Source organism: Mesoplodon bidens, assembly GCF_964165515.1.
Source record: "Mesoplodon bidens genome assembly, chromosome: 1".
NCBI classification, from domain to species: domain Eukaryota; kingdom Metazoa; phylum Chordata; class Mammalia; order Artiodactyla; family Ziphiidae; genus Mesoplodon; species Mesoplodon bidens.
The window spans coordinates 51700197-51718625 of record NC_138176.1 but is presented as its reverse complement, the minus strand read 5'-3'; the positions used below and the strand labels follow the sequence as shown (position 1 = coordinate 51718625).

The window sequence follows — 18429 nt, the reverse complement described above, 5'->3', positions numbered from 1 at the left end:
TTCTGACATCTTTGTCTGGTTTTGGTATCAGGGTGATGGTGGCCTCATAGAATGAGTTTGGGAGTGTTCCTCCCTCTGCTCTATTTTGGAAGAGTTTGAGAAGGATAGGTGTTAGCTCTTCTCTAAATGTTTGATAGAATTTGCCTGTGAAGCCATCTGGTCCTGGGCTTTTGTTTGTTGGAAGATTTTTAATCAGTCTCAATTTCAGTGCTTGTGATTGATCTGTTTATATTTTCTATTTTTTCCTGGTTCAGTCTTGGAAGGTTGTACTTTTCTAAGAATTTGTCAGTTACTTCCAGGTTGTCTGTCTTATTGGCATATAGTTGCTTATAGTAATCTCTCATGATCTTTTGTATTTCTGCAGTGTCAGTTGTTACTTCTCCTTTTCATTTCTAATTCTATTGATTTGCATCCTCTGCCTTTTCTTCCTGATGAGTCTGGCTAATGGTTTATCAATTTTGTTTATCTTCTCAAAGAACCAGCTTTTAGTTTTATTGATCTTTGCTATTGTTCCCTTCATTTCTTTTTCATTTATTTCTGATCTGATCTTTATGATTTCTTTCCTTCTGCTAACTTGGAGGTTTTTTTGTTCTTTCTCTAATTGCTTTAGGTGTAAGGTTAGGTTGTTTATCTGACTTTCTTGTTTCTTGAGTTAGGATTGTATTGCTATAAACTTCCCTCTTAGAACTGCTTTTGCTACATCACATAGGATTTGAGTCATCGTGTTTTCATTGTCATTTGTTTCTAGGTATTTTTTGATTTACTCTTTGATTTCTTCAGTGATCTCTTGGTTATTTAGTAGTGTATTGTTTAGCCTCCATGTGTTTGTATTTTTTACACATTTTGTCCTACAATTGATATCTAGTGTCACAGCATTGTGGTCGAAAAGATACTTGATATGATTTCAGTTTTCTTAAATTTACCGAGGCTTGATTTGTGACCCAAGATATGATGTATCCTGGAGAATGTTCCATGAGCACTTGAGAAGAAAGTGTAATCTGCTGTTTTTGGATGGAATGTCCTATAAATATCAATGAAATCCATATTGTTTAATGTATCATTTAAAGCTTGTGTTTCCTTATTTATTTTCATTTTGGATGTTCTGTCCATTGGTGTAAGTGGGGTGTTAAAGTCCCCTACTATGATTGTGTTACCGTCAATTCCCCTTTCTATGGCTGTTAGCATTTGCCTTATGTATTGAGGTGCTGCTATGATGGGTGCATAAATACTTAACAGTTGTTATATCTTCTTCTTGGATTGATCCCTTGATCATTATGTAGTGTCCTTCTTTGTCTCTTGTAATAGTCTTAATTTTAAAGTCTATGTTTTCTGATATGAGAATTGCTACTCCAGCTTTCTTTTCATTTCCATTTGTGTGGAATATCTTTTTCTATCCCCTCACTTTCAGTCTGTATGTGTCCCTAGGTCTGAAGTGGGTGTCTTGTAGACAGCATATATACAGGTCTTGTTTTTGTGTCCATTCAGCCAGTCTATGTCTTTTGGTTGGAGCATTTAATCCATTTACACTTAAGGTAGTTATCGATATGTATGTTCCTATTACCACTTTCTTAATTGTTTTGGGTTTGTTATTGTGTTTTCCTTCTCTTGTGTTTCCTGCCTAGAGAAGTTCCTTTAGCATTTGTTGTAGAGCTGGTTTGGTGGTGCTGAATTCTCCTAGCTTTTGCTTGTCTGTAAAAGTTCTAATTTCTCTGTCGAATCTGAATGAGATCCTTGCTGCGTAGAGTAATCTTGGTTGTAGATTTTTCCCTTTCATTACTTTAAATATGTCTTGCCACTCCCTTCTGGCTTGCAGAGTTTCTGCTGAAAGATCAGCTGTTAACCTTATGGAGATTCCCTTGTATATTAATTGTTGCTTTTCCCTTGCTACTTTTACTATTTTTCCTTTGTATTTAATTTTTGATAGTTTGATTAATATGTGTCTTGGCGTGTTTCTCCTTGGATTTATCCTGTATGGGACTCTCTGCGCTTCCTGGACTTGATCGACTATTTCCTTCCCCATATTAGGGAAGTTTTCAACTATAATCTCTTCAAATATTTTCTCAGTCCGTTTTTTCTCTCTTCTTCTTCTGGGACCCCTATAATTCGAATGTTGGTGCATTTAATGTTGCCCCAGAGGTCTCTAAGACTGTCCTCAATCCTTTTCATTCTTTTATCTTTATTCTGCTCTTGGGTAGTTATTTCCACTATTTTATGTTCCAGGTCACTTATCCGTTCTTCTGCCTCAGTTATTCTGCTATTGTTTCCTTCTAGAGAATTTTTAATTTCATTTATTGTGTTGTTCAGCATTGCTTGTTTGCTCTTTAGTTCTTCTTTGTCCTTGTTAAACGTTTCTTGTATTTTCTCCATTCGATTTCCAAGATTTTGGATCATCTTTACTGTTATTACTCTGAATTCCTTTTCAGGTAGACTGCCTATTTCCTCTTCATTTGTTTGGTCTGGTGGGTTTTTACCTTGCTCCTTCATCTGCTGTGTGTTTCTGTGTCTTCTTATTTTGCTTAATTTACTTTGTTTGGGGTCTCCTTTTCACAGGCTGCAGGTTTGTAGTTCCTGTTGTTTTTGGTGTCTGCCCCCAGTGGCTAAGGCTGGTTCAGAGGTCTTCTGCCAGCGTTCATTAGGTGTTCTGTAGGAGGTGTTCCACTTGTAGATGTACTTCTGATGTATTTGTGGGGAGGAAGGTGATCTCCACATCTTACTCCTCCGCCATCTTGGAGCGCTTTAGCCCAAGCACGGTCAGGAATCCAGGCGCCTTTAGCCTCATTTTGTCAGTTGGGGAAAAAAGGGGAGGTGAAGACTCGCTATCCTCTTCCTCTAGCTGGAACTGCTTCGCCCTGGGGTCTGTCTCCGGGCGCAGCACAGCAGAGCCTAATGCCTGTTAACTTCTTTCTACTTCTCAAAGGTTTATTCTATTGCTGTTTTATCTTTGAAGTGGAAAGTTTGTCCTTTAGAGTTTTCAGCCATTCTGTTTTTCAAATGTAAACATTTAAGGTTGAACATTTATCCTTAGTATTGTTTTGCTGCATCTTATGACTTTTGATATTTTATTTCTGTCATCATTTAGTTCTAATTTTTGAAAAATTTCCATCATAATTTCTCTAACCCATAAGTTATCAGGAGGTTTGTTTTAAACTTTCTAAAGAATTTTTCATTTAACTTTCTGTTATTGTCTTCCAAATGAATTGTTGTGAATGTTTTCACCTTAGACTTGTTTTGCCAGTTCTACAAATTTGTATCAATTGATTCATGCTATATGTAAGCTTTTTTTGTTAGGCTTCTTCCACTCAGCATTATAAATATGAGGTTTATCTACATTGTTGATTGAAAGAGTAGGTCATTCCTCTTTATTGCTAAATTCTGTTGCATAAATAAATCACAATTTGTTTATCCATTGCCTGTTGATGGACGTCTGTGTTGTTTCCAGTGTTTGGCTATTGTTAATAAAATGGCTATGAATATTTTTCCACAAATTTTTCTGTTGAATGTTTTCATTTCTCCTGGACAAAATGGAAATGCTGAGTTGAAAGAGAAATGTATTTTTAATTTTACAATCACATCCCAAAACTTTTCCAAAGTGGTGTTATGACTTTACATTCCCACCAGCAACACTAACAAAGTTCCAGTTGCTCATTTCTGCCAACATTTAGTGTTATATTTGGTTGAATTTTGGCTGTTCTGTTGAATAGAGTAGTATCTCGTAATTTAAACGTGCATTTTCCATGATTACTAATGATGTTGAGCGCTTTTAAATGTGTTTATTAATTCATACGTCATCCTTTGTGAAGTACCTATTCAAGTTCATTTAAAAATAGGACTGTTTGCTTTTTTTTTGAGTTGAAGTTCTTTCTATATTCTGGATACAAGTCCTTCGTCAAGCATGTGATTTGTGAATATTTTCTCCCAGTCTAAAACTTGCCTTTTCATTTTCTTAATGGTGTACATTTATGAACAGGCATTTTTAATTTTAATAAAATTTAATGAATCAATTTTTTGGTTATTGATTTCTGTATCTTGTCAAAAAAATTCTTGCCAATCCCCAAATCATGATGATGTTCTTTCATGCTTTCTTCTAAAAGTTTTATAGTTTTTTTTTTATAGGTAGGTGGTACATCTTTATTTATTTAAAAAAAACACCTGTATTTGACTTAGAAATAATCACTTACAAATTAAATATTTCTAAATATCAAGGTAGCTGGCTAGAATGAACTTTAGGGTCATGTGATCTAGTAAATATTTAATTTTGAGTCAATATCTGGTATTAAAGCTAGCTTAAGCTTGTTTAATCAATACAGATATGTCTTACTTTTTTTTTTTTTTTTTTTTTTTTTGCTGTACGTGGGCCTCTCACTGTTGTGGCCCCTCCCATCGCGGAGCACAGGCTCCGGACGCGCAGGCTCAGCGGCCATGGCTCACGGACCCAGCCGCTCCGCGGCATGTGGGATCTTCCCGGACCAGGGTATGAACCCGTGTCTCCTGCATCGGCAGGCGGACTCTCAACCACTGCGCCACCAGGGAAGCCCTGTCTTACTTTTTTTCTTACATCTTTATTGGCGTATAATTGCTTTACAATGGTGTGTTAGTTTCTGCTTTATAACAAAGTGAATCAGTTATATACATATGATCCCATATCTCTTCCCTCTTGCGTCTCCCTCTCTCCCACCCTCCCTATCCCACCCTTCTAGGTGGTCACAAAGCACCGAGCTGATCTCCCTGTTCTATGGGGCTGCTTCCCCCTAGCTTCCCCCTATCTATTTTACATGTCCATGCCACTCTCTCACTTTGTCACAGCTTACCCTTCCCCCTCCCCATATCCTCAAGTCCATTCTCTAGTAGGTCTGTGTCTTTATTCCTGTCTTACCCCTAGGTTCTTCATGACATTTTTTTTCTTAAATTCCATATATATGTGTTAGCATATGGTATTTGTCTTTCTCTTTCTGACTTACTTCACTCTGTATGACAGACTCTAGGTCTATCCACCTCATTACAAATAGCTCAATTTCGTTTCTTCTTATGGCTGAGTAATATTCCATTGTATATATGTGCCACATCTTCTTTATCCATTCATCCGATGATGGACACTTAGGTTGCTTCCATGTCCTGGCTATTGTAAATAGAGCTGCACTGACCATTTTGGTACATGACTCTTTTTGAATTATGGTTTTCTCAGGGTATATGCCCAGTAGTGGGATTGCTGGGTTATATGGTAGTTCTATTTGTAGTTTTTTAAGGAACCTCCATACTGTTCTCCATAGTGGCTGTACCAATTCACATTCCCACCAGCAGTGCAAGAGTGTTCCCTTTTCTCCACACCCTCTCCAGCATTTATTGTTTCTAGATTTTTTGATGTTGGCCATTCTGACTGGTGTGAGATGATATCTCATTGTAGTTTTGATTTGCATTTCTCTAATGATTAATGATGTTGAGCATTCTTTCTTGTGTGTGTTGGCAGTCTGTATATCTTCTTTGGAGAAATGTCTATTTAGGTCTTCTGCCCATTTTTGGATTGGGTTGTTCATTTTTTTGTTATTGAGCTGCATGAGCTGCTTGTAAATTTTGGAGATTAATCCTTTGTCAGTTGCTTCATTTGCAAATATTTTCTTCCATTCTGAGGGTTGTCTTTTGGTCTTGTTTATGGTTTCCTTTGTTGTGTAAAAGCTTTGAAGTCTCATTCTACAGATGCAGGATTCAGTGCAATCCCTATCAAACTACCAATGGCATTTTTCACAGAACTAGAACAAAAAATTTCACAATTTGTATGGAAACACAAAAGACCCTGAATAGCCAAAGCTATCTTGAGAACGAAAAATGGAGCTGGAGGAATCAGGCTCCCTGACTTCAGACTATACTACAAAGCTACAGTAATCAAGACAGTATGGTACTGGCACAAAAACAGAAAGATAGATCAATGGAACAGGATAGAAAGCCCAGAGATAAACCCACGCACATATGGTCACCCTATCTTTGATAAAGGAGACAGGAATGTACAGTGGAGAAAGGACAGCCTCTTCAATAAGTGGTGCTGGGAAAACTGGACAGCTACATGTAAAAGAATGAGATTAGATCACTCCCTAACACCATACACAAAAATAAGCTCAAAATGGATTAAAGACCTTAATGTAAGGCCAGAAACTATCAAACTGTTAGAGGAAAACATAGGCAGAACATTCTATGACATAAATCACAGCAAGATCCTTTTTGACACACCTCCTAGAAAAATGGAAATAAAAACAAAAACAAATGGGACCTAATGAAACATCAAAGCTTTTGCACAGCTTTATAGTTTTAGCTTTTACACTTGGATCTAGGAACCATCTGGAATTAATTTTTGTGTTTGTATGAGGTGGGGGGGGAGTCAAGATTTTGTTTTAAATGGATATCTAGTTGTTTCAGAACCATTTGTTAAAAAGTACTTTCTGCATTAAATTGCTTTGCTGCCTCTGCCACAGATCAGTTGGTGACATATATGTGCTTCTGTTTCTAGGCTCTCTTTGCTATACTGATCTATTTGCCCTTATGCTAATATCACATGGTTTTGACTAATGTAGTTTTATAGTGAAACTTGGTAGTGTACATCCTTTGTTATTCTTCAAGATTATTTTGACCATTTTAGGTCCTTTTCACTTTCATGTGAATTTTAGGTCAGTTTGCCAAGTCTTCTTAAAAAAATGTATTGAGATTGGACATCTCTGCCTTTTTCTCAATATTAGGAGTAAAGTATTATACATTATATGACTGTACTTTTCCTATATGCTCTTTTTATTAAGGTGGTTCCCATCTACTTCTAGTTTGCCAAGAGTTGGGGGGTTTTAAAATCATGTATGGGGGGTGCATTTGGTCAAATACTTTTTCTGTATCTAAAGAGCTGGTCATATTATTTTAGTCCTTTATTTTGTTAATATGGTTTATTATCTTGATTTTCATGTTAAAACAACCTTGTACTCCTTTGATAAACCCCACTTGTGATGTATTGTACTTTTTATATAATAATGGATTTTATTTTCTAGTATTTTGCTAAAGCTTTTGCATCTTTATTCATAAAATTTGGTCTGTAGGGTTTTTTTTCCCTTTGCTGTTTATTTTTTCCATTGTCTGCCTTTAGTATTAGGGATATATGGGTAAGACCCATAAAGTGATTTGAGAAGTATTCCATTCTCTGCTTTCTCAATAAGTCTATTTAAGATTGAGGGCTTCCCTGGTGGCGCAGTGGTTGAGAGTCCGCCTGCCAATGCAGAGGACACAGGTTCGTTCCCCGGTCCAGAAGAATCCCACATGCCGTGGAGTGGCTGGGCCCGTGAGCCATGGCCGCTGGGCCTGCGCATCTGGAGCCTGTGCTCCGCAACGGGAGAGGCCACAACGGTGAGAGGCCCGTGTACCGCAAAAAAAAAAAAAAAAAAAAAAAAAGCAACTGGGCTTCCCTGGTGGCGCAGTGGTTGAGAGTCCGCTTGCCGATGCAAGGGACACGGGTTCGTGCCCCGGTCCAGGAAGTTCCCACGTGCCACGGAGCGGCTAGGCCTTTGTGCCATGGCCGCTGAGCCTGCGAGTCCGGAGCCTGTGCTCCATCAACGGGAGAGGCCACAACAGTGAGAGGCCCGCATACCGCAAAAAAAAAAAAAAAAACAAAAAGATTGATACTCTTCCTTAAATGTTTTATGATACACTAGTGTTCTCCCGGGACTTTTATTTGTAAGAAGATTTTTAAAATTATTTTTATAGATAGAGGGCAAATCAGGTTTCCTATTTCTTGAGTCAGCCTTGGTTTTGTTTTTCAAGGAATTTGCTCATTTCACTTAAGTTGTAAAACTTACTGGCTTAAGTTGTTCATACGTCTTTATCATCCTTTTAAAGGTCTGCAGTATCTATAGTGATATTCCATCTTTCATTCCTGGCATTGGTAATTTGTGACTTCCTTTTTCTTTATTAGTCTTGCTGAGTGTTTATCAATTCTATTAACTTTCCAAACAACAAAATTTTGGCTTTGGTAAAATTTCTCCATTGCCTGTCTTTTTTATTTTATTGAGTCCTGCTCTTGTTTTGACTTCTTTCCTCCAACAACTTACTTGGGTTTAATTGCTCATCTTTTTCTAGCTTCTTCCAGTAATTAGCTTCTTCAAGCTAATTTTCCTCTAAACACTGCTTTATCTGCATCCAACAAATTTTTGTATTTTGTCATTTAGTTCAAATTTTTTTCTAGTTTTCCTTTGTGATTTGTTATTTAGAAGTGTATTTAATTTTCAAATATTATGTTCTAGATATTGTACTATATTGCCTTCTGATATAATTCCTTGTGGTCAAGGCTTCAGTCACCTGAAATTCACTGAGACCACCATCGTGTGGTCTGTCTTGGTAAAAGTTTCACATGCATTGGGAAAACTGTTCAGTGTAAATGTCCCACAAATGTCAGTTAGGTCAAGGTAGTTGATACTGTCATTCAGATCTTCTTTTCTTACAGATTTGTAAAATATATCAATTTCTGAGAGGTGTTAAAATATCAAACTGTTACTGTGACTTTATCTATTTCTCCTGTGGAAAAAGAATGTTGCCTGCCCTCAGCCACTGCATACTCCCTCTCCCCACCACCACCAAGGCATACCCTGAGGGGAATTCAGGATGGAGAAAAACAGTTAAGATTCTGTGATCTGGATACTGGCCCTAGGTAGTTAAGATGCATATCTAAGGAATGATTAGTGAGCCGACTCTTGCATCTTCCCATACACAGAAAAGCACTAAAACCATTAGCTTGAAGTTTTTGTGATCAGCAGTAATCTTTCAGTGTTTGACTACATGTTCTTTTCAGCAAAAACTCCTATGTATTCTGGCTCCACCCTCACCTCTTTGGAGGAGTTCCTCAGAGCTGTATGAGCAGCTCTCGGGCTATAGTCCTCAGTAAGGTCCCCAAATAAAACTTAACTCACAACTTTTAGGTTGTTTTTCTTCAGTAGACACTCCCTTTAATTTCAGTTTTTGCTGTGCATTTTAAAAGTTGTATTGCTAGGTGCATAGCCATAATTGTTATTTCTTACTGATACAGATTTTTCCCTTTCCCTAATCATTATGAAATGCTTTTTAGACTTGTTAATATTCCTTTGTCTTAAAAGTCTACTTTGCCTGATTTTAATCACTCCAATTTTCTTATGATTTTTGCACAATGTATCTTTTCCCATCCATCTTCTTTGAAATTATTTGTGTATTTGTGTTTATTGTGTGACTCTTCATTTTTCAATTTGACAATCTCTGCTATTTAATTGGAGTGTTAAAATAATTCAAAATAATTACTGGTACCATTAGATCTAGTGAACAACCTTGGCTTGTTCCTGTCTTAGGAGGAAAGCAGTTTTTGCTTTTTACTTACGTGTGTTTTCTATTTTTCTCATCAGCTTTTTGTTACTGCTACTCTTTCCCTACCTTTGGTTAATCAAATATTCTCCAGTGTTTGACTTTGATTCCTGTAAGGGGCTCGAGCTGTTATCTTTTTGCATTACTTTTTACTGGATGCTTTGTGCATTATAACAGGCATCTTTAATTGACTTCCGTCTACTAAGTATTACACTACTTTACATTAAGACTTCTGAGCCTTGTAACAGTATAGTTCTATTTACCCATAGTCTCCGTTATACAACTCTGGCAGACAGGTCCTTTTAATCTAGGTGGTGTACAGGTATGGTTTTCTCTTTTTGCTCCTTGAGCCAGTGCACGGCCTTTGGAGTATTCAAATTGCAAACAGAAGCTAAGGAAATAGCGGTTTGACCAAAACACTCAACAGTATTTATTCAATTTTTTTCTTCAGTTTAAAGACTTTCTGTATGAAATTATTTATCTATGCATCCAGTATCAGGATATCAATTAACTGACAGTGAATTGTGTAAACTTCTTCTGGTCCTTGCTTCTAATGTAAGGAAAAATCTTGTTTGAAACATTTTAATGATTAAGTTTATTCCATTTTTCCCCTGCTTTATTAGTCACTACCAAGATATTAATAATATGTTTTGAAACAACAATTTTAGAGATTTGCCTTTAAAGTAACCCAAACCTAGTACCCACAGTGATATGAAAAGGTATTATCCCAGGTGTTTAAAATTGTTCTTCACAACATTTTAGATTTCCTGATGGAGTGAAAACAAAAGTGTTTGCTAAAAGCTACTGTTTACCAAGACCTGTTTGAAACACTGAATGCTTCACATGTACCATCTTAATCTTCACAACACTGAGGTTAAGTACTATCCCCCATTTCTGGTTGAGTAAACAGAATAAAAGTTCAGGAATTTATTCAAAGTCCATAAACATCACTAATATTCAAAATTTATGCATTTTTTAATGATTTTTCTATATCCTTAGCCTGCACTCTTAAACAGGTTATATACTATCTCTATGTGGGTAAGAGGGGAAAGTAGATGGGAACTTCCAGGACAGATCCTTTCATCTAGGTTTGTAGTTAAAAGCACTGAGGAGAGGTTGAGGAACCCACTTGAGTAAATACAGGAAACTTAAAGGCTGTCAACTAAGAAGAAAACTGAGAAACTAAAAAGCAGCTCTAAAAACTCAAACGCAAAGAAGTCTTGGGTCATATTCAGAGGAGCAAAAGGATTAAGCAACTTAATAAACACACCAAGGGCATGACTACTCAACCAGAAAACTACCATCCCTAATACGTGAGTTGCTCAGTTGACATTACATTCAGATGAGTATTATTAAAAACATGGGGAGAAGATACAGTGTTTAACAAAAATTGGTTAAATTTTTATGTGCATATTCAAAGTGTGAAACTCACTTAAGTGACACATCATGTTTCCCATTAGTTGGCTATATCAAGTTTGTGAGACTTCTTCCTCCAAAATAGTTCAATAGATTTATGTTAAAGACAACATGTGTATTGAAAGTAGCAATTTTATTTGAGTTAAAATTATTTACAAAAACCCAAAGACATACTTCATGAAACTGGTACAAACTATTTTTTTCCTGCCGTTGGCTTTTGCTCCAAAGATCACAGCTGAGAAATACTGTATAAAATAAAAATAGGATTGGATTCAAAAAAGTACTCTACCTTCTAATTTCCAATTGGTAGTATTTACAGAAATATTTACAATGGAAAAAAAGGTTACTTTAAAACTTTAGTTAATTTGCAAGTCAGCCTCAAGTACCCTAAAATGCAGAGTTCTCTGAGGGTTAAAAACACACAAATGCACTGCGGTTGGTGAGGTGATTTCTCCCCCACCACTCCCCACCAAAATCTGCATCTCTATCAGTGCTTGACAATTAGTTATTATTTAAAAAACAAAACAAAACAAAAAAAAACTGTTAAACACTGAGGTAAATCAATTCTCAAATGATTACCAGTGTAACAGAAAAATGTAGTTCGCCCTGATTGTTCTTATCCAAATGTTTTATAATACCTCTTACCATCTGCCACAAGTCAGTCTGATCAACACTAAAAATCTCTTCCTAAATCCAATGAGTAATAAATACCAGTGTATTTTAAGATAATTTAACTAATTCAATTTTATGGATATCATTTACCAATAAGCTTTTAAAATAGTTTGCTAAGCTAGCTTTTATACTCAGGGCAAATACAACCTCAATCTTTCCCAAGTTACACTGGCATACTATGCTCTTAAAAGGTGATGGGTGGGGTTTGGGGTGGGTAGGAGGAAGAAAACAATTTGACTGGAATCAGTTACTTCCTTATAGATTTCCCAACAATCTGCATTATCAAAAATAGGAAGACAATAAAAGGCAGCCACTGCATTAAAAAACATTACAGGCGGCACTGATCCAAGAGCCCCAATTTGTCACTTTATACAAGGAAATAACAAAGTCTAAATGGGTAAAAATTAGACTTTCAGCTATTTTCCCCAATACACACCAAACTAATATTTTTATGGCTTCAAGTTTTACAAATCCAATGAAGAAACATAACGAACTGAAAGGTATTTTAATGTAATAAACGAAATCTCTGGAAAGCCTGTATTCAGGCCTGATCAAGAAAAAAAAATGTATTAACCAGTGGTCTGAACAATAATATAATAAAAATTTGCAGTGTTGTGAAATTAAATACATAAAATGTGTTTTGTGTGTTCCAAACAACACACTGTTCTATGAACTAAAAGAATCTGAATGAAAAAAAGGATCTTCTCTAAACCAACAATTTAAGGCTTTGCGTTTATGCATTTGATCCTGTCACTCTTATAGAAGAATATACATGTTATCTGGAAACATGAATTCTACATTGGTGTTTTAGCTTACTTACATTTACTGTACTGAACATTAGAAAATATATCTGGAGAGTTCTCCCTCAAAACTTAATCATGTTTCAAGAGCCTCCCCTAACATTAAGGGTAAACTACCCTGGGTTTGTCTGTTTTGCTTCATCCTTTTAACAGGGTACATCATCTTATATTCCCTCAAACTGTTATTTGTTTTCTTGCATCTATAGCTATGACTCATTATGATATGATGATGGATATGGTCATGGTCTCAAAGGTGAAAAATAGTTTTGACAACCCAAACCAAATCAAGAATAAAAAAATATACTATTAATCCCTTGTGTCTTTGGATTCCATCTAATTTTAAATATAGACAGTAGTTCAGGGAACAACAACCAAAAAAATTCACAAAATTATTAAAAGCTTTATTTACGATCGGAATCATTCAACAAAAAAGCAAAAGCAAATGAGCCTGAAAAAGGAACTAAGCTGTTGTCTAGAATGTCCCCAGAACATTCGATACCTCAGTAGCTAAGCTGCCTTTGCACCTGGCTGGCATGACAACAGTGGCTCAACATACACAGCAGTTGCACTAACAGCAGCACAAATTTTCCCCTTAAAACTTGCCCAGAATAAAAGCAAGAAAACAAGGGGGGAGTATAAATTCTGCCAAAGTGTGTTTAAATACTGTGTGGAACTGTTAACAGCCTGAACCTTTTCCCTCATTTTTGATAGTTGCAGATTGATGTAGTAACTGTCATTTAGCAAATGCAGAATGCATGACGAAGAAGAAATCAGGTGGCCTTAAAAATCCACATATGAATGATACTGATGAATGTTCTTGGTATATCTTCAAGGACTTCTTTCGTGACTTTTCTTTGTCTAAGAATAGCTCCAGCATTACCGAGCACCTGAAGCAAAGGTAAAGCAGCTAGCAATGTTCCAAGTATTCAATCACTCTAGAGATAGACTTCTGGCCTGTGGTTCCAACAGCACACTGAAAAGGGGAGGATTGGAGGTCGGGAGGGGTGGGGTGGGGGGGGGGAAGTAACAATTAATATTTATCAAATTTTCAAAAGTATTGAATCAAAGCTTAAATTCTTTAGCTTTACTAAACCAAACAAACACTATGAATCAAAACAAACAGATTAAATTGTGGCTTTGATAATACAGTATCAATATATTTAGCCATGATAATTCAGTTATCTTAAAGAAATAGAACACAATTATTAAAAGAGAATCTTTTTTTGCTCCTATTCACTATGGCCAAATATTTGTATTTCTACTGTCATTAATGTATCATATTTAAAACCACAGAAGCTGCAATAGAAGCCACTTACAGTAAGATTCATGAAGCTCAGGAATTTTTTGAGCATCTCTGTCATTATTGAAAAGTCCCCTTCTGGCAGATACTCACGCACAGTGGTCACATTGATCTGAGGAAACATGGAAACATTGATCAGGCGACAGAAAACATGAGCTTGAACCTTGCACTGTGTTGTTGGTTTTGGCACACACACCCTATTTCAAACTTCTACAAGGTCCTTGAACTCCCTGTAGATAGTAGTTCAAGGACCTATGTGATTTCCTTTTCCACACTCCTTAATTCTGTGTGTAGGTGTGTCCATTCCCTACTCTATCCCATTCTCAGAAAGAAAGGAAAAAAGGTAAAGCTGACAAAGGCTACAAAGAAATGCGTGCATATTTACTTTTGTAAATGCACAGAAAGATGCCTGAAATAGCAAAATGCACTGTTGAATGTGTGTGTTGTGGGGCTGAGGGGTGGTGGAGATGTAAGGAGAGGGAAGGAGTACAGACTTAGAATGTATCCAAAAAGCTGCTTAGGAATACCAAGAAAAAGATCAAAGAAAATTCTTAGTGTTCCTATGTAGGCTAGGAATTAACTGTATCTTTCCAAAGATAATGTAATATCTATGAGAAGGAAAATGTACGCAATGCCAGGAGAGAAGATTAAAATGTTTCCCTCCATTATTACCAAGAAGCAGACAAACTATATATGAACCAATCTGTTGTAAGAAAAATAGATGGCCTGCTTAAAAAACTGTTTTATTTCAATATGTTTTTAAAATGCTTTAAGCATTTTAAGCATAGCTCTTCTCAGGAGGCTCACCTATAATAAAAAGCACATACCAAAAAAATGTTGTCCCGAGTTTTGGGCCACAAGATGGGGAGGAAGTGGGAAGCTTCCGATTTGATTTTTGTTGATGGAGGCAGGGGAGGAAAGAGTACATACTATCTCTTGGGAAGTTTGCAACCAATCCCCTCCTTCCCACTTTCACTGCTACTGAGTTATTAGATCTTGGAGCTACGCTCTTTAAAATACTTGCATTTTTAAAGTATACTGAAAAGCGGAGAGTGTGTTCTAAGGGCACTAGCTGTGGTAAGTGCCGGGTAAAGGAACGCTGGGTTCGTGACGTCTTCCACCAGTCTCTAGGAAGGGACATGCCAGCACAGCCGTGTGCTGTGTGTCTGTGAAGAGCGCTCAGTAGACAAGCGTGCTTCTGCCAGTCAGGAGGAAGGATGAGAGCCCAGATCTTGAGTGAAAGCCCTCAACAACCCAAATCAAATCCTCTTCTGTCAACACACTACACAACACAACACAAGAAGTAGCTGAGGCATAGGAAGGAGAGCCTGAGCATGTGTTTTGGCTGTGCTGCACGGCATGTGGGATCTTAGTTCCCTGACCAGGGATCGAACCCGTATGCCCTGCATTGAAAGGCGGATTCTTCACCACTGGACCACCAGGGAAGTCCCTGAGCATTTATTTTTAAATAGTGTGCAGCAGGTATAAAAAGGAAAGGTGTGAAATGGCATGGCCTATTTAGGAAAAGTACCCACAGGGTATGACAGATTTTAATATTGGATCAACTATACTTCAATAAAATAAAATTTAAAATAAGAAATAAAAATTGGAGAAGCATGTCAGTTTGGAGTCTTACAGCAGTGAACAAAGTCATCATTCCCTAAATGATGGTGAGTCAGGAAAGATGGATGAGAGAGGAGTTACATGATCAGATGTGCTCTTAAGAAAGTCAGCTATGGTGGCAGTGTGCAGGATTTCAGGAATGGAGAGTGTCAAGAGAGCAGCAAGGACGGAAAGACCAGAGAGAAGACTGACCATTGCAATGCACCAAGATGTACAGTGGGTAATGGAAAAATGACACCAGAGTCTCCTGGGCTTCCTAAGCATGTTGTCCTTTACCATAAAGCAGCACTTAACTGCATATAACCACCTGCTTTCTTGTCTCTCCTCCACTTAAACATTGGGCAAACCAGTTTCTTTTACATTTTGTGGCATCAGCTAGCTCTTTGGGGTTAATCATAATGATTCTCAAGGCAACAAAGACATCCTGGGCTCTATGAATTCACAATATTGTTTACAACCTAAGGATCTTATGATCTCTTGAGAGACAGGAGAGAGAGAGACAAATAGGAAATTATTAACATGGGAAAGATGGCCCTAAATAAATTAAATCACATCTGATAATAACTCAAGTTAATTTTAAGAATGATTATTTAAGAAAGAACATGATTGAAACCAGCTGTATACAAAATACAATACCTAAAAATCTTTAAATTTAAATAGCATACCCATTGTTTTTTTCTTTTGGGAGGGCGAGGGGGGAGTCTTCCTCCTTCCCTTTGCTTGGTATGTGTTTCTCATTTGTCCTTAAATCTCCGGATTTTAAGGAAATAAGGAAAAGAGCTGAGCTGAAGAGATTCAGGAAAGGGAATAAAGATTTGCAGGGCCTCCAGAGCCACAGTAAGAACTCTGGTCTTGATCCTGAAAGCAGCTGTGCCAGCAAGGGCCACAACGAAGTGGGCTACTGTGCATTTAGATTTGAGCTTGTCTACAATATAAATATGGAAGAGATGAACAAGAAGGATTCAGAAAAATACACAGGACTTAAGACAGACAGATACAGGGCAATGCAGAAAACTCAATGGCAAAAATGAGGAAATAAAGGGTAGGCTGATAGAAGCCCTTCATGTCATAATTATGTTCTTCTAATCCTCCAGTCTCAGAAAAGAGAAACTAACCATCCCACTATACAACACATCTCCACTCTTTCTTGCATCCTGAATGCCCCTGCTTGTAAGGGAAAAAAAACACCTCCCTTTTATTGTAAAATCTGGCTCTTCTACTGGGCCTTTGCGTTAAAAAAAAAAAAAAAAAAAATCCACATGTCCCCGATTTTAAAGCAGACTGTCTGAATAGCCAGAACTGTCCACTTTTGTGCTGATCCAGCCCAATTGTGTAGACACTCACATGCTTCTCGTAGTTAAATCATGATGATCTAAATCTCAAATAGTAATCCCATTTTCCCGGCCAGTGAGTAGATCAAACAAAATCATGTGAGCTAATGTTGGCCAAGGTAAAGGGAAGTCTACTTTTTGCAGTGGGTGTGGAGAGGTCCCAGAGAAAAGAAACCATTGCTCTTACAAAGAAACAAAGAGGCCACATTCTTCTGCTGGACATTATTTAACTAGATGAGACACATAGCCAGAGTCAGCATAGGGCCATGAAGAGAGCTAGCAAAAGATAAGACAATATGCAGAGGACAGCAGAGTTTAAAAATAGAAATTATGAGTCCTTGATGGAATCACTGAGGCTAGACTTTTCCACCTTAAGTCAGTTGAGTGCAGGTTTTATATGATGTTCTTTTACTTCAACCAAAGACATGTGAAATCGATTCCTCCATCAATCTGGAACTTACTCATCAAACCCAATACACTCTTACTTTGAAATGCACCTTCTAAAGTTCACCAAATATATAAATGTTTTTAGCATGAGGGGAAATAAATAGTAAGTTAATTAGGTAATGACGTGAAGTGGTCGCAATGGAATCCTTTTAAGATACATAAAACAACACTGAACTTACTGGACTCTCCTGGCAGAGACACCCGAGAAGTAGTGCTGTGTATGAGGCCACAATGCAATCCTCCATGTGTTTGCCAGCATGCTGAAGGGCTGAAAGTATTAAAACAGAAAACCGTAACAGTACATCCAAAAAAAAGCCCACAAGAAAACAAACAAACGCCCCCAGGAAACCAACAACTGTCATCTTTTCTTCAAAACTGCTGAACATCGAAAAATGGTGCTAGAAAGATGGGATATCCACACAAATTAACAAAAAAATAACACAAGTGGAAGAGGGACCTTAATTAAAAGCTAAAATCATAAAACTTTCAGAAGAAAACACAGGACTAAATCTTTGTGACCTTGGGTTAGGAAATGGTTTCTTAGACACAACACCAAAACCACAAGTGACAACATAAAAAACAGGTTAAGTTAGACTTCATCAAATTTAAAGCTTCACCATCAAAAAAGTGAAGACAACTCACAGAATTTATCTGCAAATCATGTACTTGATAAGAGTCAAGTCTCTAAAATACACAGAATTCTTACAACTCAACAACAACCAACCAAAAAAGACAACCCAATTTAAAATATGGGCAAAATTTCAAAACTCTAAAAACCTTTAGAGGTCATATTATTTGGCTGCTTCTCTTTAGAGATGAGTAAAGAACGAACCAGGGAGGAAAGGAAACCTTCCCCACACTGCACATATAGCTTCCTCACTGCTAGGAAGCCAATGAAGAAGAACTATGAAAAAGCAAAGCTTGTCTGCACTGAACTAGAGAGGCCATAAAATAGCAAGATTATGACAACACATGAATTAAAAGAAAGTCTTGCAGGAAAAAAACCACATTACTTCTTTTAATACACCAGTCAAAATAAATATACCTTTATTGAGGTCAAGTTCTTCATCGTCCTCCTCCTTCTTATGTTTCTCTTCTGTACCATCAGTCTTTTCAGTTGATACCCACTGTATTTCTCCGCTTGTTTCTTGCCACTCTCCACTCTTATCATGCTGAGTGGTGGGAGCATCTTTGATCAATTCATCTGTTTTACTTTCTGCCAACTGTGCTGCTCGCTCTCGCTCAAGGAATAGCTGATAAACATCATTTTTGAAGATCATTGAAAGGGATCACCAACCAACATGTATGTACCCAAATATAAGGCTCTATTTGCTTTTAAACATCACTAACCCTAAGAAGCATGTTGTTTGGTAAAAAGGGTAAGTATCAATAAAAGCCTTCACTCTACATCCAACTGAAGGCAAAACAAAAATATAAATGCCACTGGGGTTCAATCAAGTGAATTATCTACTGATGACGCATACATTGTTTT

The 18429-nt window shown here is 37.1% G+C and overlaps 1 protein-coding gene across 2 annotated transcripts in view; it reads right to left on the bottom strand.

Annotated features, from left to right (window-relative positions):
* Window positions 1-10878: 10878 nt before the first annotated feature.
* The window catches only part of WAPL (WAPL cohesin release factor), a 77273-nt gene continuing 69722 nt past the window's right edge, over window positions 10879-18429 (bottom strand). For both annotated transcript variants that reach the window (XM_081251937.1, XM_081251936.1), the window contains 4 exons: window positions 17983-18190; window positions 17117-17205; window positions 13553-13648; window positions 10879-13209 (listed from right to left, as the gene is read on the bottom strand). In XM_081251937.1, the coding sequence (XP_081108063.1) occupies window positions 13144-13209; window positions 13553-13648; window positions 17117-17205; window positions 17983-18190 (459 nt within the window). In that variant the 3' untranslated portion in view covers window positions 10879-13143. The remainder of the gene's footprint in view (window positions 13210-13552; window positions 13649-17116; window positions 17206-17982; window positions 18191-18429) is intronic.